Raw genomic sequence first — 26486 nt, 5'->3', positions numbered from 1 at the left:
TTTAGAGTATAAGTTCGCAGACATACCGCTGTGGAAAATAAAATTGCAAATATTCTGTTACTAAAAACGCTATTAAAATTTAAATTTTTTCTTTAGTTCAAAACTAGGTTTAAACCGGTTATAGATACATAAATTCCAATCACAGGGCCTACGAAATTATCGCAAAGTTTCATTTTCTTCTTACATTTAAAATTGTTTATGGTGCACAGATACTTTTATCCGTCAGATGGCACTGATTACACAACTCTATTTTTAATTTAATATTTTAAAACGAATAACAGTTTTGGTTATATTAAATATTAATTTAAATTAAAAACACCCAGGAAGAAAACTGAATACTACCTCTGTCTATACGCAGTTATTAACTTATTTCCCAAAGGAAAATCAAACCAGAAGTTTCATTTACGTCATATTGACAAAACACTATAACAATCAAACAGGCCTGCAATTGTTTTACTGTCTTGAAATTTTTACTCCATCACGTGCAGGTTTTTCATAAAACTTCTAATGTGATTTTACAAAAGTGAATCGTTTTCATTGAAATCGAGTCACATTTTGTATGCTTAAAATGTTGACAACCTTTGGCTATAGATTTCTCTAGATCAACCGCAACGTGAGACTCTTATCGATCGTTCTAGAACCCAAACATAGAAAAAAAGAAATCTTCACTGTGGTAAGCGAAATAATAAGTTGATCTCAGTGAGTTTTTCTTCCTGGTTTGTAAAAAAATCCTTACGTGACAGAGAAAGAAAATAATATCATTTTCTATCTTTTTTGTAGCTGAATTATGAAAGATCCACCATTAAAACAAAAACAACTTTTATGAAATTTAAATTCGCAGGCCTGTATTATCGATATTTTAATTCATTAACTAACCTAGAATACTATAGTTTAGGCTTGTTATATGTATAAAAGGGGACTTATTCGTTCTCCTGCTCAGACTCTGAATCTTTAAATTCATGGTTCGCGTACCGTTGCTGTGGGACTAAACGTCATTCGTACTTTGGAGCAGTAGATGCGTTATGGGAGTGATGTCAAATCCCACTACATGTATTAGGTCATAAGAGAGTAACCCAAACAAAAATTTCTGTTTAGGGTGTCCCAAATGGAACTCGAATTTGAGTGCATGTGAATTCCCATTTAACTTCACATAATTACGCAAAAACGTCATAATTTGTCCCTCTATGGCAATTGGAAGTAAATGAATATTTCATAAAAAAATTATTAATTATTTTATTGATGGTACTTGTACTGTCTATACCATATAAAATATTATTATTGATTTTTGTTATAAGCAAGATAATTACTATTTTTAGATAAATATGTAACCTAAAAATATAAAGATGGATCATTCAAACCTAGACATTCACAGAGAAAAGAAATGTTCCTCCTAGACCACCCTATAGCCCAGTTACCACAAAAAAGATTGCCAACTCTAGGTTTTGTCATTATGCTCAAAAACTGAAGTACAAGTCAATCAAAGAGAAAACTTCCTGTCCACAAGCACGCAATTCAAATTATCTGATCTGTCAAGGCAAAGATGGTTGTTGTGAATCAACCATAGGTAATTCTATGTTTTGTCTTGTAAAGGAAATAATAGTTATTTGGGAGTTGCCAGGATTTGGAACCAGTTTTATGTTGTCTGGAAAAGCAGTCAGAAACAAAACTGAAAACTCCTTTGAAAAGTTTAAGGATCTTTAAAGAAGTAAGACACTGTACTGGAAAAAAGAGACATTTTCTCAGAAAACTCTCGTATTCCTGGATAAAGCAGACGAAGTATTTGACATTGGAACCAAAGATATAGTTCAAATAATAAACACAAATGACAAGTTCAGATCCAATGAAGATAAGGAAGGAGACATTCTTTTTTTACAAGCTAGCAGAGAGGGAAAAGTAGCAATGTTGGAATGTAACCAAACATTCCAGGAGAAGATCAAAAACAGTAAAAAAAATAATAAAAATCTTGGAGGAAAGGATGAAACACGAGAAAACATCAAGTCTAATTCTTGTAAGTGAAGAAAATCATGATGATGACCAGACAAAAGATGATGATGTCTCACTTGATGAAAATAAAAGTACTGGTGAAAGAGGAAGCTCAAGTAAAGAATGTTCTTCTCCTAATAAACAAGGTATAAATCTAGTAATAATGAAAAGAGGTAGTTCAAGTAAAGAATGTTCTTCTCCTAATAAACAAGGTATAAATCTAGTAATAATGAAAAGAGGTAGTTCAAGTAAAGAATGTTCTTCTCCTAATAAACAAGGTATAAATCTAGTAATAATGAAAAGAGGTAGTTCAAGTAAAGAATGTTCTTCTCCTAATAAACAAGGTATAAATCTAGTAATAATGAAAAGAGGTAGTTCAAATAAAGAATGTTCTTCTCCCTAATAAACAAGGTATAAATCTAGTAATAATGAAAAGAGGTAGTTCAAGTAAAGAATGTTCTTCTCCTAATAAACAAGGTATAAATCTAGTAATAATGAAAAGAGGTAGTTCAAGTAAAGAATGTTCTTCTCCTAATAAACAAGGTGTAAATCTAGTAATAATGATAAAATAATTTCGGAGACCACTATCAGTTAGCTCTTGGAACATGTCCTGATTACCACTTATGCTGGAACAAGGGTGCAGCCTACCTTGGAATCCAGTGGAGGTGATATTAATAATGCCATTCTTTCTTTGTGAACCTGACGATGACCGAAGAAGGTCGAAACGTTGTTCGCTCTTCTATGTAAAGTGTTTTCTCAGCCCAAACGAGCCGTTTTTGCATATAAATTTCTCAACAAGTGGGTTTCTCGTCATCACTGAATGTGCGAAACTAACATTATGAAATACAATTTTACACATAAACAACAAGAATGTTGTTTTGATTTGAGCCCGTGATCCTCAAGTTGTGAGCCGAGTGCTCCGACCACCAAGTTGTGTTAGGCCTACAACAAAAAAGTCGCTTGAATAAAACGGTAAAGATTTTCCAAAGTGGCATTGATGATAACGAAAAGTTGATACTGTTTATATAAGAAACTTACACATTTAAACCAATCACCATAAAAGGTCTTTTCAGTAATAAACCAAATAATGGTTGTTGTGGAAAAAGCTGTTAATCCCAGTAAATAAGCTAACTTAACAGGATCAGACTAAACAGACCCCTATGATATAATTACACACGATGATTTCTGTTGGCACTTTTATGCCTAATAATACATGTGTAATTCATGTCTGGTTTTGACATTTGATAACATTATATAATATTTCTTTGTAACACTTTTAATCTAATAATATACGTGTAATTTATGGCTGGTTTTGACACTTGATAACATTATATAATATTTTTTGTAAGACTTTTAACCTAATAATATACGTGTAATTCATGGCTGTTTTTGATACTTGATAACGTTACATAACATTTCTTTGCATCACTTTTAACCTAATAATATACGTGCAATTCAGCTAGTTTTTATACTTAAAGTGAATGTACGATCTACGTTTAAAGAAGAAAAAACTGATTTATCTGTTTCGTACGCCCTAATTACGAACAAACAACCAAACCCTCAAGGTACTGACTTTCTAACAGAAATCAACAATATAGCTCATTAACAATATAGATGCTATTTTTTGTTTTACGGGTGGTAAATGTGTTATAAGTGAACTTGTAACTAACTTTCAAGGATTCCCCCAGGCCATTACGTGTACGTATTATTATTATTTTTAATATTTGAAAACCTGATCAGGATGAAATGGTAATTTTAGGGTTAACCAAATTTTACAGGTGTACTGAATACAATCAACTAACCTTTCCACACTCATAGCTGTCAACGTCAGCACTGAACAAATGGACGACACGTTCTGGATGTAGTAGACTAATTTGCAACAGACTACTCCCAAAGTCCAGGAGTACGAGAAGAGTTTAACATACTGCAATCAACAAAAAAACGTTCATTAGTACTGACAAGTCAAAACACAGCCTAATCTAAATACGAATGATATGAAAACTAGAGATATTTGAAAGAAGGAGAATTGTAATGAAAACACGTTTTTATTCAGTTTTGTTTGTTTGTTGGTTTTTGAATTTCGCACAAAGCTTCTCGAGGGCTATCTGTGCTAGCCGTCCCTAATTTAGCAGTGTAAGACTAGAGGGAAGGCAGCTAGTCATCACCACCCACCGCCAACTCTTGGGCTACTTTTTTACCAACGAATAGTGGGATTGACCGTAACATTATAACGCGCCCACGGCTGAAAGGACGAGCATGTTTGGCGCGACGGGAATGCGAACCCGCGACCCTCAGATTACGAGTCGCACGCCTTAACACACCTGGCCATGCCGGGCCTCATTCAGTTTTGGTCGGTGGAATATGGGGCCCAGCATGGCCAGGTGTGTTAAGGCGTTCGACTTGTAATCTGAAGGTCGCGGGTTCGAATTCCCGTCGCACCAAACGTGCTCGCCCTTTCAGCCGTGGGGGCGTTATAATGCGACGGTCAATCCAACTATTCGTTAGTAAAAGAAGAGTAGCCCAACAGTTGGCGGTGGGTGGTAATGACTAGCTACCTTCCCTCTAGTCTTAAACTGCTAAATTATGGACGGCTAGCGCAGATAGCCCTCGTGTAGCTTTGCGCAAAATTAAAAAAAACACAAAAACCTCAGTGTTACAGCGGTATGCTTACGCACTTACAACGTCAGAAATCCGGTTTCGATACCCGTAGTGGGCAAAGAACAACTAGCTCACTGTATAGCTTTGTCTTTAATCACAAACAAAATAGTCTCAGTAGCTTGAAAGGAAAAAATGTGTAAATACATAATACGTAACTACTCGTTTCTAGAGCAAAGCTCACTCATTAATTTAAAGAAAAAAAATTGAAAACGTAATTATATCCCAGTCATGGCCTGAAAACAAACAACACTACAAAATTACAAAAAGCAAAAAAGACAACCCTTTTCATTTGCACCGGCTCTGTTTATCTATTCTGTTTAATGTGAAACTGTTATCCTAGTTTCGTCTTAAACGACAGAAAAGACAGAAATATCGAAACCTTACGTTAATTAAACCATACGTTACTTGTCACGGTGAAAAGAAACTTCTTCCGCGTCTTAATGAAGTCATAAGAAGTGAACTACATTTTGCATTTTAAGATAGTTCACTAAGAAATGCTGACGGTATGGTTCCTGTAACGAGAACAATCACTTTAATAATACCAAACGACTTGACAAACGAGCCAACTTCGAATTATGGGTGATTGCATCGACAGAATTTTAAAACCAAGTACAGCATCTGGACAATACACAGTTGTGCAGAGTATTACACATTATGTTTGCTCCTATTCGAATTGAGTCTGATGTATCTTGCATGTAAAGGGAATGCGCCGTACAATTGAACTAAAACCGCTCATAAGGTCTAGCTCATAATGTTATATTATTACACAGGCTCCGTTTGTTTAGGCTAAGGACATTATAAACAGTAAAATATTATAGTACAGTTAATATTGACACTGATCGGATTAAAAACATGAGCTACCACTTATCGAAGATAGCGCCTAATCATGAAATAGTTGCTGTCTCAAACCCCACTGGTCAGTTCTCGAGTACAATCTATTAGATTGAACTTCATAAGAACTTATAACGCTTTAAGGCACATGTCAAGACAAGAACCTCCAGTTAAGTATGGTGAAAAATGATTCTTATCAGAATTACGAAAGGTGTTTGTTTGTTTTGAATTTCGCGCAAAGCTACTCGAGGGCTATCTGCGCTAGCCGTCCCTAATTTAGCAGTGTAAGACTACGGGGATGGCAGGTAGTCATCACCACCCACCGCCAATTCTTGGGCTACTCTTTTACCAACGAATACTGGGATTGATCGTTACATTATAACGCCCTCATGGCTGAAAGGACGAGCATGTATGGGCAACGGGATTCGAACCTGCGACCCTCAGATTACGAATCGAGCGCCTTAACCACCTGGCCATGCCGGACCCAGAAATAACTTCTTTCATTGTTTAGATGATGGATGTTTCTTCGTACTGGCTTGAAGTTGAAATGTATTGAATGTAAACAACACATTACTTGTCACAAGTGCAGTTGAATTCCGCATTAACACGCTTGGCGACGCCGGGCCCCAATTAAGTATAGTGAAAAATAATTATTATCAGAATTACGAAAGGTGACAAGAGATACCGGTAAAATGTAATATGCTTTGGTACGTCCAATAAAAAGTTACGATGAAACCAGAGACTTCGATTTTTCAACCTGTTAAAGACACTTAATTACTGTGTCATCTTGACTGTACGACAACACCAGGGGGCGGGGCAGAAACCTCTAAATGTGGAACTGTTTTTAGAGAAAGAAGAAAAGTAGTGACGAATACATATGGGGGAGCGTGCCCCCCATGAAAATATTTCGTAAATTTCTCCAAAAATCGTACATTTTGAAAGTATATATGGCTAATTTTATTTCTTTTAAATAACTGGAACGTAACAACAACAATATTTCATCCCCACTCTGTAAGCCCGGCATAGCCACGTAGTTAAGACACTCGACTCGTAATCTGAGGGTCGCGGGTTTGAATCCCCGTCACACCAAACATACTCTTTCAGCCGTGGGGGCGTTATAATGTAACGGTCAATCCAACTATTCGTTGGTAAAAGAGTAGCCCAAGATCTGACGGTGGGTGGTGATGACTAGCTGCCTTCCCTCTAGTCTTACACTGCTAAATTAGGGACGACGAACGCAGATAGCCCTCGTGTAGCTTTGCGCGAAATTCAAAAAACCAAACCCCACCCACCCTCTACTTACGAGCATGTACACTTTTTCATTTTTACTCATGAAAAGACCCTCTTGAGCTCAGAACTCCCCGGATATTAGCGACATTTCTTTTATAGGAAATTTAATCAACAAAAATGTTATTATTATTATTATTTTTATCATTACAGGTGCTCTCCACAAACGATCCTTACTAGTCAGGACGCTTAAGTCCATTGTTAGCTCAGCTTGCCTATTATTTGGTATGATTAATTGACCTCTTGAGATAAATTCGATTTTTTTTTATTTTAATGATTGATGACCGAGGTTTCATAAGTGTGATTAAGTCTTTAACATCACAATGAAACAACAAAAAACAAATTTAAATTAAGAGGCTCTTTATAAGTCTACTTTTGACATACATAGGACTATGATATGAAGTTACTTCCATTTATTAAACATCTCTAGAACATAAAATCCATAGATAAAGTTATCGTATTTTATAAAAACAAAAGAGCTAATTTAATGCTCTCTTGACAATAGGATTCTAAGTTTCTTATAAGAGAAATTCATTATTACAATATTTTACGGAGAAATTTTTATGTATAAATCCTGAAAACTGCATTTGTATATTTTTATATATGTATCAGGTCATCCCATACGTAATGTCCGAAAATTTAATAGAGAAAGTGCATCATTATTTCTGTCTTTGTAGAAGGCTTTAATGGCTAGAATATGTAGTACAACGTGTATAAGAATGTTCAGACAAATAAAACAAACTAACCCAACTCCACGTTTTCAGATCATTAATCCAATAAACCCTCAAGAAGATAGATGTATCTAAGGAACACATTAGACATATGATGCTTTATGAGTTTAATAAAGGCAATAGTGCAGCAGAAACTACACGGAACATTCAAGGTGTTTATGGTGCGGAGTCTCTCAATGAAAGAAAATGTTGAAGGTGGTTTCAGAAGTTCAGATCAGGTGACTAGAGCTTAAGTGATTCGCCACATTCAGGTCGTCCTGTTGAGTTTAATGATGACTTGCTGCTGGCTGCACTTGATGAAGATTGTGTTGTAGCAGTTAAAGAACTAACACAGAAGCTTAGTTCAACCCATTTAACAGTTCACCGTCATCTACGACAGCTTGGAAAGGTGTCAAAACTTAGAAAATGGGTCCCCATCATTTGACAGAAGCCAACCTAAGAGCAAGAATGGACATTTGCACTTCTATGCACTCTCGTGAACGTAACACACCTTTTTTGGACACGTTAGTGACTGGATAAGAAAAATGGATATTTTATAAAAATATTAAACGCCGCAGACAACAGCTCAGTGCAGGTAAACTGGTTAAGGCACAGTCCAAAATGGACCTCCACCCTAGGAAAGTCTTGTTAAGCGTTTGGTGGGATATTGTTGGTGTGATCCACTTTGAGTCTCTACCACTCAATATAACGATTATACCGGACTTCTATTGTAAATAGTTAGAGCGCTTGAATATTGCACTGAAAGAAAAGAGGCCTACTTTGATCAATCGTAAAGGTGTTGTGTTACACCAGGATAATGTAGGCTCCATACAACAAGGATCACATCTGTAAAGATTGAAGAGCTAGATTGGGAAAAACTTCCACATCTTCCTTATTCTCCAGACCTTGTCACATCTGATTATCATCTGTTCCGAAGTTTGCAGAACTATCTTGATGGAAAAGAGCTTGGAACACATGAAGATGTCAAAACTACCCTCTCTACATTCTTTACCCCCAAACCCCAAGAATTTTATAGAAGTGACATTCAGAAGCTTGTGAATCGTTGACAGGAAGTAATTAATAATAATGGAACATATTACTGATTAAATAACATTAAGAGTATTTGAAATTCGTTTTCTTTTTCTGAACCTAAAATCCGGCATTATTTTCTTGTCTTTGGTTTCGTTTATTTTGAATTTTTTTCAAAGCTGTATGAGACCTATCTGCATTAGCGGATCCCTAATTTAACAGTTTGTTAACACCACCCACTACCAAATCATGGACCTAATTTAACAGTTACAGAGTCGAGGGACAGTAGTTTGTTGACACCACCCACTAACAACTCATGGACCTAATTTAACAGTTACAGAGTCGAGGGACGGTAGTTTGTTAACACCACCCTCTACCAACTCATGGACCTAATTTAACAGTTACAGAGTCGAGGGACGGTAGTTTGTTAACACCACCCTCTACCAACTCATGGACCTAATTTAACAGTTACAGAGTCGAGGGACGTTAGTTTGTTAACACCACCCACTAACAACTCATGGACCTAATTTAACAGTTACAGAGTCGAGGGACGGTAGTTTGTTAACACCACCCACTACCAACTCATGGACCTAATTTAACAGTTACAGAGTCGAGGGACGGTAGTTTGTTAACACCACCCACTACCAACTCATGGACCTAATTTAACAGTTACAGAGTCGAGGGACGGTAGTTTGTTAACACCACCCACTACCAACTCATGGACCTAATTTAACAGTTACAGAGTCGAGGGACAGTAGTTTGTTAACACCACCCACTACCAATTCATGGACCTAATTTAACAGTTACAGAGTCGAGGGACGGTAGTTTGTTTACACCACCCAATAACAACTCATGGACCTAATTTAACAGTTACAGAGTTGATGGACGGTAGTTTGTTTACACCACCCACTAACAACTCATGGACCTAATTTAACAGTTGCAGAGTCGAGGGACGGTAGTTTGTTAACACCACCCACTACCAACTCATGGACCTAATTTAACAGTTACAGAGTCGAGGGACGGTAGTTTGTTAACACCACCCACTAACAACTCATGGACCTAATTTAACAGTTACAGAGTCGAGGGACGGTAGTTTGTTAACACCACCCACTACCAACTCATGGACCTAATTTAACAGTTGCAGAGTCGAGGGACGGTAGTTTGTTAACACCACCCACTACCAACTCATGGACCTAATTTAACAGTTACAGAGTCGAGGGACGGTAGTTTGTTTACACCACTCACTACCAACTCATGGACTACTCTTTTATCAACGAATAGTGAGATTTATCGTAACATTATAACGCCCATATAGTGAGTGAGCATGTTCGGTGAAGGGGATTCGACCCCGCGACCCTCAGATTATGCGTTAGGCACCCTAACCACCACGTGTTTTGCCTTCAATACAAACGACTGATTTAGTTGAAGGCCTAATTCTCCAAGCACAGTGAAAATTAAACATCTCGTACGTGATACACTGGGTATGAGAGATTTCCTGCTATACAGGATTTAAATTTTTTTTATAGAGTATGAAAGCAAAACCTGTTTCTTTCAGTTTATGATGTCACGTCTTGTACAACGATAATTCTAAATAGCCTCATAACTTTATTCATAGTTGTTAGGAATACTGAGTCTTAGGAACTGGTTCAGGCTTATTTATTAGACTTGGTTTTGTATTACGGTCTAAAAAGATAGAACACATAACTCACCAAAGGACTCGGTTACGAATCACAAATAGTAAGGGGAAGTTTCATCATAAAGAAAGACCTTCATTCCATCTCTAGCTATCATTTTTTCTCTATCTACCAGTATTTCTGAATTTCTAACCAAGCGTTGTGTGTGTGTAAATTCTAGGGTTATGACCTATTAGGCTTACCGCTGAGCAACAAGGGTTAATAGGGACATGCAATGATTCGTTCTCTTTACATTTGGCTTATTTATGGCACTTCTTATGTTTTATCTATCTTATTATTTACTTGCATTTTTCATTTTATTTTTACAAAAAAAATCGAATGTTGATGACCACAGTTTCTCATCAAAACACAAAATTTTTGTTTTTATTGACCACAAAATAAATCGTAATTTTCAGTGGCTTTTTGCAAAGTTGAAAAACAAATATACACACTTTAACCGTGAACTTGTTTAAAATAATGCTTGTTTTGTATGAATTACTTGTAATTCATTAGGTTGTGTTTTACTCAGATATTTCACTTGGATCCCTCAACTGTGCAGAGTGGCTCGTGACCAATATCAAGGCGACTTACCAGAAGCCTTCAATTTAAACGATGATAGGCTGTTAACGAATATGAAAGTTTTTCTCTATATTCATTAATAATTACTTTGACTAATACTAGTTTCCTAATTAGTGAATTCCTAAATACTGACTCTAACAGAAATGTCATTCTTTTATATAGCTTTTTAAGTTCACCAGGTTAAAATAACTTTACTTCACTTATGCTGCTCTCGTCCAGTTCTCTTGTCTTTCCTCTCACTCATAAATACCCCACTCCACCTTAAAAACATTAAAAAGAAGTAATAGAAAAAAAAACCACGGACACTTTAACAACTTCTTACGTAAGGGGACGAAGAGGAACCACAACGTTCCTGAACACCCCAATTGGAGAGAGAACTCTTCTGATTTCTCTCTCTCTAAACTAAACCTCTGCCACGTTAGTTTGCGTAGGTTAAAATAAAAACAAATCGTTTTATAACAAGAAGTACAATGTGTGATAGTTTTTATTATAATTATTTAATTGGTACAGAAATGATGAAAGTAACGGAACTTGAATAAAACATATTCCACATTATCAGTTTAAATAATAATATTTCTAATTACACTTTACCTAAGGTAAGAGTATTTCTAATTACAGTTTACGTGGGTAAGAGTATTTCTAATTACACTTTACGTGGGTAAGATAATTTCTAATTACACTTTACCTAAGGCAAGAGTATTTCTAATTACACTTTACGTGGGTAAGTTAATTTCTAATTACACTTTACCTAAGGTAAGAGTATTTCTAATTACACTTTACGTGGGTAAGATAATTTCTAATTACACTTTACGTGGGTAAGATAATTTCTAATTACACTTTACCTAAGGTAAGAGTATTTCTAATAACACTTTATGTAAGATAAGAGTATTTCTAATAACACTTTACGTAAGGCAAGAGTATTTCTAATTACACTTTACGTGGGTAAGATAATTTCTAATTACACTTTACCTAAGGCAAGAGTATTTCTAATTACACTTTACGTGGGTAAGTTAATTTCTAATTACACTTTACCTAAGGTAAGAGTATTTCTAATTACACTTTACGTGGGTAAGATAATTTCTAATTACACTTTACCTAAGGTAAGAGTATTTCTAATAACACTTTACGTAAGGTAAGAGTATTTCTAATAACACTTTACGTAAGGCAAGAGTATTTCTAATTACACTTTACGTGGGTAAGATAATTTCTAATTATACTTTACCCAAGGTAAGAGTATTTCTAATTATACTTTACCTAAGGTAAGAGTATTTCCAATTACACTTTACGTGGGTAATATAATTTCTAATTACACTTTACCTAAGGCAAGAGTATTTCTAATTACACTTTACGTGGGTAAAAGTATTTCTAATAACACTTTACGTAAGGTAAAAGTATATTTCTAATTACCCTTTACGGAAGATAAGAGTATTTCTAATAACACTTTACGTAAGGTAAAAGTATTTCTAATTACACTTTAAGTTAAATAACTGTTTTTTTTTGCGGCGGGGATTCGAACCCGAGAACCTGAGATTACGAGTCGAACGACTTCATTCCCCTAGCCATGTCGGGCCATACCTCAGTACACGTGCTATAAAAGTGTAAATAACCGTACCAGCCGTTCTGAGGTATATTACTATTGTCATGCATCGAGGCTGGCTCTTCACAGAAATAATGGTAATTTTGTCATTTATGGATATTCATCGCCAATATTGGCATATCCGGTGAAATAATGGTCATGTTGTCATTAATTATTTGATCGTTAGGGAAATAGTGAAAGTAAAGGAACTTGAATAAAAATATTCCACATTACAAATTTAATTAATGAACATTCATCGCCAATATTGGCATATCCGGTGAAGTATTGGTCGTTCTGTCACTTATGGACATTCATCATCGACATTGGGATAGTCGGTGAGATAATGGTCATTCTTGAACATTCTTGGACATTCATCGTAAACATTAACATATACGGTGTGCTAATAGTCATTCTGTAAATTTTGGACAATCATCGTAAACATTAACATATCCGGTGTGCTAATAGTCATTCTGTAAATCTTGGACAATCATCGTAAACATTAACATATCCGGTGTGCTAATAGTCATTCTGTAAATCTTGGACAATCATCGTATACATTAACATAACCGGTGTGCTAATAGTCATTCTGTAAATCTTGGACTTTCATCATCAACATTAACATATCCGGTGTGCTAATAGTCATTCTGTAAATTTTGGACAATCATCGTAAACATTAACATATCCGGTGTGCTAATAGTCATTCTGTAAATCTTGGACAATCATCGTAAACATTAACATATCCGGTGTGCTAATAATCATTCTGTAAATCTTGGACAATCATCGTAAACATTAACATAACCGGTGTGCTAATAGTCATTCTGTAAATCTTGGACAATCATCGTAAACATTAACATATCCGGTGTGCTAATAGCCATTCTGTAAATCTTGGACAATCATCGTAAACATTAACATAACCGGTGTGCTAATAGTCATTCTGTAAATCTTGGACAATCATCGTAAACATTAACATATCCGGTGTGCTAATAATCATTCTGTAAATCTTGGACAATCATCGTAAACATTAACATAACCGGTGTGCTAATAGTCATTCTGTAAATCTTGGACAATCATCGTAAACATTAACATATCCGGTGTGCTAATAGCCATTCTGTAAATCTTGGACAATCATCGTAAACATTAACATAACCGGTGTGCTAATAGTCATTCTGTAAATCTTGGACAATCATCGTAAACATTAACATATCCGGTGTGCTAATAGTCATTCTGTAAATCTTGGACAATCATCGTAAACATTAACATATCCGGTGTGCTAATAGTCATTCTGTAAATCTTGGACAATCATCGTAAACATTAACATATTCGGTGTGCTAATAGTCATTCTGTAAATCTTGGACAATCATCATCAACATTAACATATCCGGTGTGCTAATAGTCATTCTGTAAATCTTGGACAATCATCGTAAACATTAACATATCCGGTGTGCTAATAGCCATTCTGTAAATCTTGGACTTTCATCATCAACATTAACATATTCGGTGTGCTAATAGTCATTCTCTAAATCTTGGACAATCATCATCAACATTAACATATCCGGTGTGCTAATAGCCATTCTGTAAATCTTGGACTTTCATCATCAACATTAACATATTCGGTGTGCTAATAGTCATTCTGTAAATCTTGGACAATCATCATCAACATTAACATATCCGGTGTGCTAATAGTCATTCTGTAAATCTTGGACTTTCATCATCAACATTAACATATTCGGTGTGCTAATAGTCATTCTGTAAATGTTGGACAATCATCATCAACATTAACATATCCGGTGTGCTAATAGTCATTCTGTAAATCTTGGACTTTCATCATCAACATTAACATATCCGGTGTGCTAATAGTCATTCTGTAAATTTTGGACTTTCATCATCAACATTAACAACATTTGTGGACAACCTGCGGAAGTTACTTAAATCACAATATATGAGTAAGTTTAAGTAATGAAGCACAAGGATATGCAATAGGTTTGTGAGATCTAGTTCCGAATGACATTTAATATGATTTAGTTCCGACTGACGTTTAGTGAGATCTGGTTCCGAGTAACATTTAATATGATTTAGTTCCGAGTGACGTTTAGTGAGATCCAGTTCCGAATGACACTTAACATGATTTAGTTCCAAGTAACGTTTAGTGAGGTCTAGTTCCAAATGAAATTTGATATGATTTAGTATCGAGTGACGTTTAGTGAGGTCTTGTTCCGAATGACTTTTTAATATGATTTAGTTCCGAGTGACGTTTAGTGAGATCTAGTTCCGAATGACATTTAATATGATTTAGTTCCGAGTGACGTTTAGTGAGATCTGGTTCCGAGTAACATTTAATATGATTTAGTTCCGAGTGACGTTTAGTGAGATCCAGTTCCGAATGACACTTAACATGATTTAGTTCCAAGTAACGTTTAGTGAGGTCTTGTTCCGAATGAAATTTAATATGATTTAGTTCCGAGTGACGTTTAGTGAGATCTAGCTCCAAATGACTTTTTAATATGATTTAGTTCCGAGTGACGTTTAGTGAGATCCAGTTCCGAATGACACTTAACATGATTTAATTCCAAGTAACGTTTAGTGAGGTCTAGTTCCAAATGAAATTTAATATGATTTAGTATCGAGTGACGTTTAGTGAGGTCTTGTTCCGAATGAAATTTAATATGATTTAGTTCCGAGTGACGTTTAGTGAGATCTAGCTCCAAATGACTTTTTAATATGATTTAGTTCCGAGTGACGTTTAGTGAGATCTTGTTCCGAATGAAATTTAATATGATTTAGTTCCGAGTGACGTTTAGTGAGATCCAGCTCCAAATGACATTTAATATGATTTTGTTCCGAGTGACGTTTTACAATTAAGCCCTGTAAAACTTCATGCAAGAAAGCATTAATAGATGACATATTTTTCATTTGGATGTCCAGTCTTTAATCACTTAAAGTATTTATTTTATATGAAAACACTTTTCCCAAAACAATCAAATTTACCATTAATTACTGTACTAACCAATCAACTTTTTCGATGCCATAGTACCTTCCCTATTAAGACTGTTTTCCTGTTGGCACTGAAATGGAACATTACCTACAGATAAATGTTTAGGATAAAGAAAATTTGTTCAGATGAAACACTCGACAAACTCGGTTTCTAGCGTTGTAAGTCCATAAACTTTTCCGCTGTGCCACTATTGGGTACAATATTTGATCAAAGTTTGAGCGTGTCCTTTAAGAAATGGTCAATTACTGGACCAGCGGTCACCAAACTTTTCGTGTACCCTACTGCCCCCCAAGGAGTGAGAAATAAGAGAAGCTGCGCGCGAGTCTGTCCCCCCTCAACCCTGTGTCTTCTTTGTACGCGCGCGCCATCTAGTATTATATATTGTCTTTCTTCCAGTAATCGAAGTAAGTTAAACCTATTTCTGTTTGAGAAAAACATAAATAAATAAACCTTGCGAGTTTCAGAAGAAGAAGAAAAAAATCTCGTCTTGTAGCAGTAGCTATCATAATTCATGGTAAAAATACACAATTGATACAATACGAATTTATCTTTATTTGTGTTCTTTCAATTTCAAAATACGTAATGTAGTATTGATCTCCTAGGTTTCACCTCGTGGGCAATGATAAGGTTACAAATACAACAAACATCCCAAAGCAGCTTTACTCTAAAGGAGAGCATACCTATATACATAAACATGCTCTGCTGTATGATAAAATTAGAAATTTAAAACACCGTCTCGTTTAAAAACTACTAAACATCGAGAACGTTTGTAGCCATTTTGCCGAAGCGTTGACCACGTATCTCTCTTTTCCTTACAATGTTTTTTGTTTCTTTTTTCACTGACGCAAAAAAACGGCAAAAGATTGTTGAAAGCTGTTCTCGAAGATTCTATTCGTGACCTGCTTGATTCAGTCTGTGTGTATCTTTACATGACAACTTCTATTTTCCTTTAACCCCGGCCCGGCATGGCCACGGGTGTGTGATCCTGGATAAATAGTGGTAGCATTTATGTTTTGTTTCGCAGAAAACTCCAGTTTGCAATAAACAAAAAACTTTATGTGGGTTTGAGTAACATTCAGATCCATTTCATGATTTTTTTACTTTATAAAATTTTTGTGCGTATCGTGTAAAATGTTGAACTGATAGACTAGAGGAAGAAGGCTATTTTATTTTTTAGTAGCTGAATAGGTTTATCTATAACTCATTCGTATTTTCACAGTGCAGAGCACGTTTTTGAGATATTGGGATTCCACAAGATACGGTTTGAATATATTTAGAAATGTTAAACATTGTACTTATATGTTTTGTCTAACACTTAAAAAATTAAAATGGCACACCTGGATCGTGCGTCTCTTGGCGCGAGAAAGATATTAAGAAAGTAAATAAACTAAACAAGTAAAGTAAATAAAAAAATGCTATTTTCGTGGAGTGATTGACGAAAACGGTTCATTTGTTCTTAAATCCAACTCTACGCAATGATCTACCTAAGCTGTGCTCACCCTGGATATTGAAACCGGGTTTTTAGCGTTATAAGTCTACAGACTTATCGCTCAACCCTTAGGGGGCCACGAAACCAGAAAATACTTTACTGACGTCACTTGTAAACTCTTGTGCTACTATTATATATAAAACCAGAAAGCAAAACATTCTAAACGCTGACCTCTGTTTTCTGCAGGTCCCAAGTAATGAGCTAGCCGTTTTAAGTTACTTTGTTATCATGGCCAGGGAGGTTAAGGCATTCGATTCGTAATTTGGGGGTCGCGGGTTCGAATCCCCGGCCCCACAAAACGTGCTCGCCCATTCACCCGTAGGGCGTTGTAATATAACGATCAATCCCACTATTCGTTGGTAAAAGAGTAGCCCAAGAGTTGGCGGTGGGTGGTGATGACTAGCTGCCTTCCCTCTAGTCTTGCACTGCTAAATAAGGGACGACTAGCGCAGATAGCCCTCATGTAGTTTTGCGCGAAATTCAAAAACAAACAAACCTTTAACCCTTTCTGTGTAAGAATTTTTTAATGTAAAACAAGTCAGATTTTTATTTTGTTTTGATATTCTGTTGTAATGCAAGATAACACGCGAAGAAATTCGGAGAAACAATAAGAAAAAAGGCTAGAAATGGTTCACTCAAATTAACTCAGACAAATGTGTGTGTGTTTTGTTTTAATATTGAGGGCACCCGAATGGTATTGGGTAAATCACTAAAGGCGCGATTTATCGAAGTTGTAAAATATTTGTATAAACGTAATTTATGACAATCTTACTGTGGCAAAACAGCTTATTAATTATTTGTATAAGTTGGATAAAAATAAGTAGGAGACAAACCAAGTTTAATTCCATGAAAACTGTAAAACGGAACCACATCGATAAATTCTAAATATCAAATGTTTTCTCTTTTTGTATCCCGCCCTTGACGTCCGCTGGAATAGCAGTAAGTCTACGGATTTACAACGCTAAAATCAAGGGTTCGATTCGCTTTGGTGAACACAGCAGATAGCCCGATATGGCTTTGTTGTAAGAAAAACACAAGCACACCGTCTCCCACCCTCTGAACCGGCATGGCCCAAGAGTTGGCGATGACTAGCTGCCTTCTCTCTAGTCTTACACTACTAAATTAGGGACGGCTATCTATGCTAGCCGTCCCTAATGCGCGAAATTCGAGAAACAAAACCAACAAATCCCCCCCCTCTAACGGTGATAAAATTCCATCATTCATGTTGTTGTTGCTTTTGTCTATTTTAGATCAAAGCCGCGGTGGGTTGTTTGTTGTGTCAACCGCGTGGAATCGAACTGCTGATTTTAAGCGTTATAAGTCCATAGATATACAGCTGTTCCGCTAGGGGACTCTAGCATTCAAATCCCAATTAAATCATAAAAATTTGTCGTAGATAGCATTTTAAAAATTCTTTCCTTTATTCTTTGTATCCCATATCGTGGTATAACGTATCACAATATTAATATATTCGTACTGTCTACAGAAAATGTCTTTAAAACTAGTGTGAAAGAATGATGCAGTTTAAGCTAAAGTAGTGAAATATAAAAATGTATTTTCTGTTGTTTTTATTTTAAATTAAAGTTTTAACCACCCAAACACAGTCCGTCTTTGTTGTCTGTTGCTTTTTATTTTTTCACTTTTCTTATTCGCTCTACTTGTGTTATTTTGGCAAACCTTACTCACAGTCACTCTTTTTACTTCATATTAAGGTGTAGGTGTTGTGTGCAAAGACGCCAAACTGTCTTAAAAGGTGGATAGCAAGTTACGTTCTAGTTGCTAATCGATTTTATAAATCACTTCCTGAGTGGAAAAATTGCTTAAATATTATAATTCTTCAAGATTTTCAAATATCCGTAAATCCATAGCCAGATAAATTGTATATGTTTTGTTTTCTAAAGCGAGTTTTAATGCAATAAACAAGACAAGTTTACGTTTTGTGAGAATCGATAATCTGACAAAAAGCAGTTTTCTCAGAGAATACATATTAAGCCTACCTTTATAGTTTTGTTTGCGGCATAAGCCTTTATGAGAAATCGTCGGATTGTAAAATGGATAAAACTACATTTATTGTTTCCACCCCCATATAAGAAGGATGGCGGGAAATATTTCTCACGTTTCCTTGGCGATCGTCGCTTACGATTCTTATCTATGGTATTGGCGACATTAGAGGGCGCTCTTGGTCACTCTTCAAAATTAAATCACGCGTGTTTTAAATGCTATTTTAGATACTGTTTTTTTATTTTTTATATCTTTATCATTTCTGTAAAGAGACAACTTAAAAACCTTTGAGCATTACACTTGCTTTAATGTATTAAACATAATGATGATATAAAAAATAATAAAACATGCTAGTATTATGGAATGATTTTTAAGATGTATTAGTTATTAATGTCGCGGTTTTGGGTGCGTTAAAAGAGTGACAAACATAGACCATTGCTCTATTAGAGTAGACTAAAAATTTAGAAATACGAGGGCTGTTCAAAAAATACGCGGACTGTTTGAATGGCGCGGCTCCAGTTGGTTCCAGAGGAATCCGCTTGGTGTCGCAAGGTTTGCACAGATCAGCTGATTACGACGCCATTTCCCGATTGCAGATATCTTCATTTGTATATTAGCTACGTGGTTTTAAGTGAAGTGCGATTTTTTCGTTTGGCGGATTTCAGAATGAATGACCTGAAGGAGCAACGACTTGCTGTGAAATTTTGTGTTAAACTTGGAAAATCTGCGACTGAAACTTTTGCTATGCTTAACACGGCTTACGGTAATGTTGCTATGAAGTGTACGGCATGTTTCAAGTGGCATGAACGTTTTAAGGATGGTCGACAGTCCATTGAAGATGATGAGCGTCCTGGACGTCTTTCCACGTCAACTGACGACCCACACGTCGACAAAATCAACACCCTGGTGCGGGCAAATCGACGTCTGACTGTCAGGGAGCTTGCTGAAGAGTGTGGGATATCAGTTGGATCTTGTTACGAGATTTTGACCGAAAAATTGAAGATGCACCGCATTGCTGCGAAATTCAGCTCTCAAAGCTCGTGAGTTTTTGGCCAAACACTCGATCACTGTTCTTTCCCACCCACCTTACTCACCTGACCTTGCTCCTTGCGATTTTTTCTTGTTCCCCAAACCCAAAAGACCCTTGAAAGGAAGAAGATTTGAGACGATTCCCGAGATTAAGGCAAATACGACGAAGGAGCTGGAGGACATTACAAAAGAAGCGTACCAGGACTGTTTCAACAAGTGGAAACACCGTTGGGATAAGTGTGTGCGTTGGGGAGGAGAGTACTTTGAAGGGGTCCCAGACCTGTAACTTCTAAATAAAGTACATCTGTTTTATGACGTCAGTCCGCGTATTTTTTTAACAGACCTCGTAGGTGGTGTCGACAAGTTCCCTTTTTTTTATCTCTTTCTCTACCCTAACCTGACGATTGAGAACAAGGGACAGCTAGCGCAGGTAGCCCTCGAGTAACTTGGCGCGAAATTCAACAAAAAAAAAACCAATGAAAGACCAATGAGGAGATTCTTGGTGAGAGTAAGCTGACAGATAGACGTGTGTTCGCAGGCTTTACAGAGAAAAGGTATAGAAAAAACTTGTATTCATATACGTGCGAGTATCACATTCACCTACCTGAGCAAAGACAAACCACTGCACCCACAAGATAAAAAGAAATACCTACATTAAAAGAGAAGCACCAGCTGAAGGAAAAGGATAAAAGAAAGAACCAACTAGGCCGAGGAAAGTGCGGGTCGCTAAAGAAAAAGCGATGCCGACCAGTAAGTCTGGAAACTCAACGATGACTCCTGAAAAAGATGGAACATCAACTTCTAGTGGCCAAAAAAATAAACTAGGTAAGCCTAGTTCGTTTGGTGGCAAAAAAAAAACTGGAATTAATCTCTAGCACAGATAAAAACTCCCCGTTATTGGCTCTGTGTAATGTAACCAAAGCTAAATTAACTTCTATAGAATACGATAAAGAAACTAATGGAAGGAAAAACAGAAAACCAAAAAGAAAAATCGTAAAACTAAGTAATTCTAGTGGAAATGAAGATGAAGGAGAATAAATTTCTTATACCTACAATTCCTTCCTCCACTAATGATAATACTAATTCAAATGTTGTTAATAACTCAAACAAACCCTTGGATGTTGGTAACAATGAAACAGGACCCGGCATGGCCAAGTGTGTTAAGGCATGCGACTCGTAATCTGAAGGTCGCGGGTTCGCATCCCGGTCGCGCCAAACATGCTCGCCCTCCCAGCCGTGGGGGCGTTATAATGTGACGGTCAATCCCACTACTCGTTGGTAAAAGAGTAGCCCAAGAGTTGGCGGTGGGTGGTGATGACTAGCTGCCTTCCCTCTAGTCTTACACTGCTAAATTAGGGACGGCTAGCACAGATAGCCCTCGAGTCGCTTTGTGCGAAATTCCAAAAAAACTAACAAACAAACAATGAAACAAATCTAGAAAATAATTCAGAACAAACAAATGAAAACGAAGATTTCACATTAGTAATATCAAAAAGAAAAAGAAGAAATTCCATACGAAATGAGACTACACAACCTAAGTCAAAACCACCCCAATTTTCTATAATTATCGAAGGCGTTCCTGGCAGCTAGTAGCGGAAATACGCAGATGTAAATCAGGTGTGAAAATAGTAAACGTTAAGCGTCCATCTAGGGGCGGTGTCTTTGTCCGAGGTCAAGGAGCTGCTGACCTAAATAAACTTCTTAAAGAAGGGCCCAAGGATGCTTTCAAACCTGGAAACATAAATATACACCTGCCAGGAACAAAACCACAGCCTGAGACTATAGTAATCCGTGAGGTGCATCACTCAACCATCTTTCAGTTACTGAAATCCCAATGAACAGCAACAATGAAAATATAGTGGTTGTTATTCTCTTAGAAAACAACTCGAAAATAACGATAGCAGGATTATACTGTTCTCCAAATAAGTGTATAGATATATATCTAATATACAACATATTTACCCACAATCAAAATACAATAGTAATAGGTGATCTGAATTCAAAACACAAGAACTTTGGATGTAATTCTACAGACTCCAATAGCAGACACCTATTACAATTTATAGATAATAATAGTATTTCTCTTATTAATCATAATACACCTTCTCATACTAACTATGCAACAAACTCTAATGATATTCTAGACATCTGTCTCACCTCTTACAATATGAGACAAAAGTTAATAAGTTTTAATGTGGGAAAAGATGTTGACAGCGACCATTTCCCAATATGGTATGTCTTCGATCTCACCCACTATAAAGATAAAATTAGTAGGCAGGATAAATTTGATAACACAAAGGCTAATTGGCAAGAATTTCAAAAAATGTTAAACAGAATACTAACAGAAAAAACTAAACATACAGCATACAACGAATCAGAAATTGACTCTTATGGTCAAATAATTATGGAGTGCCTTCAAAAAGCAGCTACGGACACGATACCTAAACAACAATATACAACCACAAACAATACATGGAAACCAACAAAACAGCTATTAACAATGATAAAACAACGAATACAATTAAGAAGACTATTCATGGCAACAAGAGAACAAGAAATAAAATCACAAATTAACAACATTAGAAATAAAATTAGAGCAGAAATTAAAGAACTTAAACAAGAAAAATGGGACAACTTCTGCTTTCAACTAAACGAACAAACCGACCTTAGCAAGTTCTGGTTACACTTGAAAAGATTCACAAATAAACCCACTACAAGAAAATACCCAACACTGGAATATAACAACACCTTAACACAAACCAACAAAGAAAAAGCAGAAACCTTCAAACATCAATTACAAAACACATTTAAAACACACAATTATACCGACATGAACAGCTACTACTACAATAAAATAAACAACCACGTAACAGACAACATAGAATTATATAAACCACACTTTCCAGTCAACATTAACACCAGCAACACTAACAAAACAAATGACCACAACACCCAACTACTTACCAAAAGAATCAAACTAAATGAACTTGAACAAGCAATCAAAATTACAAAAAACAAAACACAAGGAAACGATGGAATAAAAGCAATACTTCTCAAAAAAAGGCACTCCAAAATTATTTGACCACCTATTAGCAATATTTAACTTATCTCTATACTCTGGATACATCCCAGATTCTTGGAAGCAAGCAAATATCTTAACGTTCCACAAAGAAGGAAAACCAGCCAATAAACCAAACAGTTATCGACCGATCAGCCTGACCAGCTGTGTAGGCAACATTCTCGAAAGAATAATAAGTAATAGACTCTCCACATTTTTGGAGATTAATTCAAAATTACCAGAAGAACAAAACGAATTTAGAAAATATAGACAAACGACAGATCACTTAATTAGGTTAACTGAAACAATAATAAGCTTTAATAAAAAGAATGTACTGTCGCTTGTTTCCTCGATATTGAGAAAACATTCAACACTGTATAGCACAATGATCTTCGGTTCCGTATGTATGAAATGGGACTACCGTGTGGAATTATTCACTGCTCATCTAACTTTTTGGAAAATAGAAAATGTAGAGTAAACGTAGAGGGAACTTTCTCGGAGTTCTTCACTCCAGAAGCTGGAGTCCCTCAAGGAGGGGTGGTTAGCCCTATTCTCTTTATCATGTATGTAAGTAATATGCCACTAAAAGATCCAAACCATGGATACGCGTCTCAGTTCGCCTACACTACAGTGCCCCTACACCAGAAATAGCAGCCACCAACTTACAACCACAACTAAATAGATTATGTGAATATCGTGAAAAAATATAGAATCAAAATAAATACAGCGAAGACTCAACTAGTAATATTTTCAAAATCTACGAAATATCAAAAAGTTCAACCCCAAATCTATATGAATGGGGAACGCCTCCAGACGCTACATCTGCAAAATTTTTAGGATTAACATATGATTCGAAACTTACATGGATGAAACATGTAAATAACATAAAAACTAATATTTAGCGAAGAATAAACTATGCTAGGAGTCTAACTGGTAAAAACTACGGAACAACACCAGAAAACATCATTAAAATATACAAGTCACACATTAGACCAGTAAGTAATAGACTATGCAGCTCCTGCATGGATCAATGTAAGTGAAAAACAAATTCAAACCAAACTCCAAACATTACAGAATACACTAATTACATCAGCATACAGAGTACCTAAAACCACTTCCTCAAAATTCATGAATAATTACTCAAACATACAAGCAATACCAGATAGACTTCTACAGAGTACAATAAAATATTTTGATAAAAATTGGCGAAAAAAAATGAGTTGTTTTGCGAACTAGACAAGTATTGCATATATATGATGAAGAGAGACCGAAACACCTCTCCCCGTTAAACTTGTACATTAGATCATTAAGACAAAATCATTTAAAATAATAAATATAATAGTACTAGTATTAGAATATAGATAAAATAAAACAGGCCACCTACGTTCTAGACTTATTAAATAATAATAATGGTAATAATAATAATAATAATAAATCAAGAACCATATAAATGGACATTGTCCTGAAAAGGACCAGACTAAATTTATGATATCACTCCAGCCATTCTGTATTTAAATCGAAATATATATTAATCTGGCCACTCCAACAAAGTTATGGAAGGAGGAAGAGGTCGAGTGTACCTGACCCTCTCGGGTATGCACATAAATACACCCAAACACCAGAGAGACATAAACTAGACTAGACTAGACCAATGCTACTTTTAAAGTACGCATCTTGATACCTGGGTATCACAAGGTTACTTTAAAAGCACCTCCCTACTCCCAGAATAGCTCAGCGGCAAGCTCGAGAGCTTATACGCTAAAAACTTGGTTTCGATACCCACAATATACAAAGCGCAAATAGCCCACTGTGTAGATTTGCGCTTAAAAGCAACAAACAAGATATTGGCAGTAGGGTAAAAAATAAAGTTTGAAATTAGTAAAGAAATGTCATAACGAAGGCATCACTTAATTTAAATCTAAAGTTGGAAACGTCATAATTAATCTGAGGTTTTCCTCGGTTGCACTGTAAATTGATGTTTACCTGACGTAAACAGCTGCAACTCTCTCAACCAGCCCTATCTCAAATATTAACCTCGTGACGACTAGAAATCCACTTAAGGTAAATATATATATTGTAGATACGGCTGATATGGGTACTGAACACTTATTTGAAAAACACAAAACAAATAACAATGCTTCGACCACCTCAGGCCATCATCAGGTTAAGGACGAGATTTAAAAAAAAATTACCATTACTGATCACGAGCTGTGGAGACGACAGTAATGACAAGTTTAAAATTGTAGGTGGCGCTCTAAATATTTACTTTACTATATGGCAGCTAATATCTCAAAATAAGCAGTAATATTAAGTGGAAACTGCAAAATAGTTTGATTTTGAAACATACAGGTAATATGTTCAGTAATAAGAGATGTTATTCCACGTAATGCTAGACTATGTTATATAAATTTCAAACAAATACAGATGGACGTGGAAGAACGAACTTATATATCGCGATTTAAACAAGGATCTACAAATCTTACCTTCACAGGAACGCAAACGAGAATTAAAAGCAGATCTGCGGACGCCAAACTCGCAAGGAATATATTACTGATAGTGCGCATGCGTCTGAAGCGTACCACCGTGTACATGATAAGAATGTTTCCAGTTAAGCCAACAATAAGGGTGAGGCCGTAGACAATAGTCGTGGGGATTAAGTCGTCCAAGAAGTACATGCTAAAGCTCTCGTTAGGATCATAATCGTAGAAAGGAGTAGGATTTGTGCTGCTGTTGTTTTCATCAGAGGCGGATTCGTTGTTGTTCAGTCCTAATCCGTTCTCCAGGTCGTCCATTTGTACACTAGCTGACAGGGCTTTGGTCATCACCTGGTCAACAAGCACGATAACACCTGCAAGAAAAACAAAGGAGAAAAAGAAGCGGTCAACTAGGAACCACGTGCAGCGTCTTCAATCATTATTACGCTAATTCAACGCCATAATAATGTGGATTTTTTTTTCACAGAACGTGCTGAATGGGCCTTCATTAAGAGTTGTTACTCTAGGAAGCAACGATTTCATTCTGTGAATACCTCGAACCAAACAAATCACACATACTGTTCGTGTTTCGAGGTTCCAATTAACTGCTCTACGAAATGTTTACAAGCAAATTTTGTCAAAGAAAATATCTCCGTAACGAATAGAGCAGAGGTAGTTCACTGCGTAATATTGTGCTGAACAAATATAAACGACAGTTGAACAAATTTTAACCACACATATATAAACCCAAATAACACCTAAATAAACCAATTAACGCCTGAATAAGTCTAAATGACAACTAAATAAATCTGAACGACACCTAAATACATCTAAAGGCACCTAAACAACACCTCACGTGTTTGTGGGCTAAAGTGTAGAAGTTAAACACCTCAAGATTTATGTAGAACTGTCCCTCGTTCTTAGTTATGAACCGGGGTAAGCCAGCAGCAACTAATTTCGTCTGGCTTGAATTAAATATATCTATAACTGAAACTCAAGAGGGTGTTCGGAGGTATCGATCTTGGATTTCGCGATAAGAATGCATTTTATCATGTTAACCCCTTGTCACGGCTGGTTCTTGAATGAAAACTCCAACTAGCGAAAGCGTAAGCTACAC

General features: G+C 36.1%; 1 protein-coding gene across 1 annotated transcript in view; it reads right to left on the bottom strand.

The window, feature by feature from the left end:
* Positions 1–25709, bottom strand: part of LOC143248078 (QRFP-like peptide receptor) — a 54788-nt gene extending 29079 nt beyond the window's left edge. Inside the window, exons 1-2 of the mRNA XM_076496514.1 lie at positions 25379–25709; positions 3786–3907 (exon numbers count right to left, since the gene is read on the bottom strand). Of these exons, the coding sequence (XP_076352629.1) occupies positions 3786–3907; positions 25379–25687 (431 nt within the window). The 5' untranslated portion in view covers positions 25688–25709. The remainder of the gene's footprint in view (positions 1–3785; positions 3908–25378) is intronic.
* Between the last annotated feature and the right edge of the window lie 777 nt (positions 25710–26486).

The sequence above is a fragment of the Tachypleus tridentatus genome, chromosome 4 (assembly GCF_004210375.1).
Source record: "Tachypleus tridentatus isolate NWPU-2018 chromosome 4, ASM421037v1, whole genome shotgun sequence".
NCBI classification, from domain to species: domain Eukaryota; kingdom Metazoa; phylum Arthropoda; class Merostomata; order Xiphosura; family Limulidae; genus Tachypleus; species Tachypleus tridentatus.
This window is presented reverse-complemented; position numbering and strand designations above follow the sequence as displayed.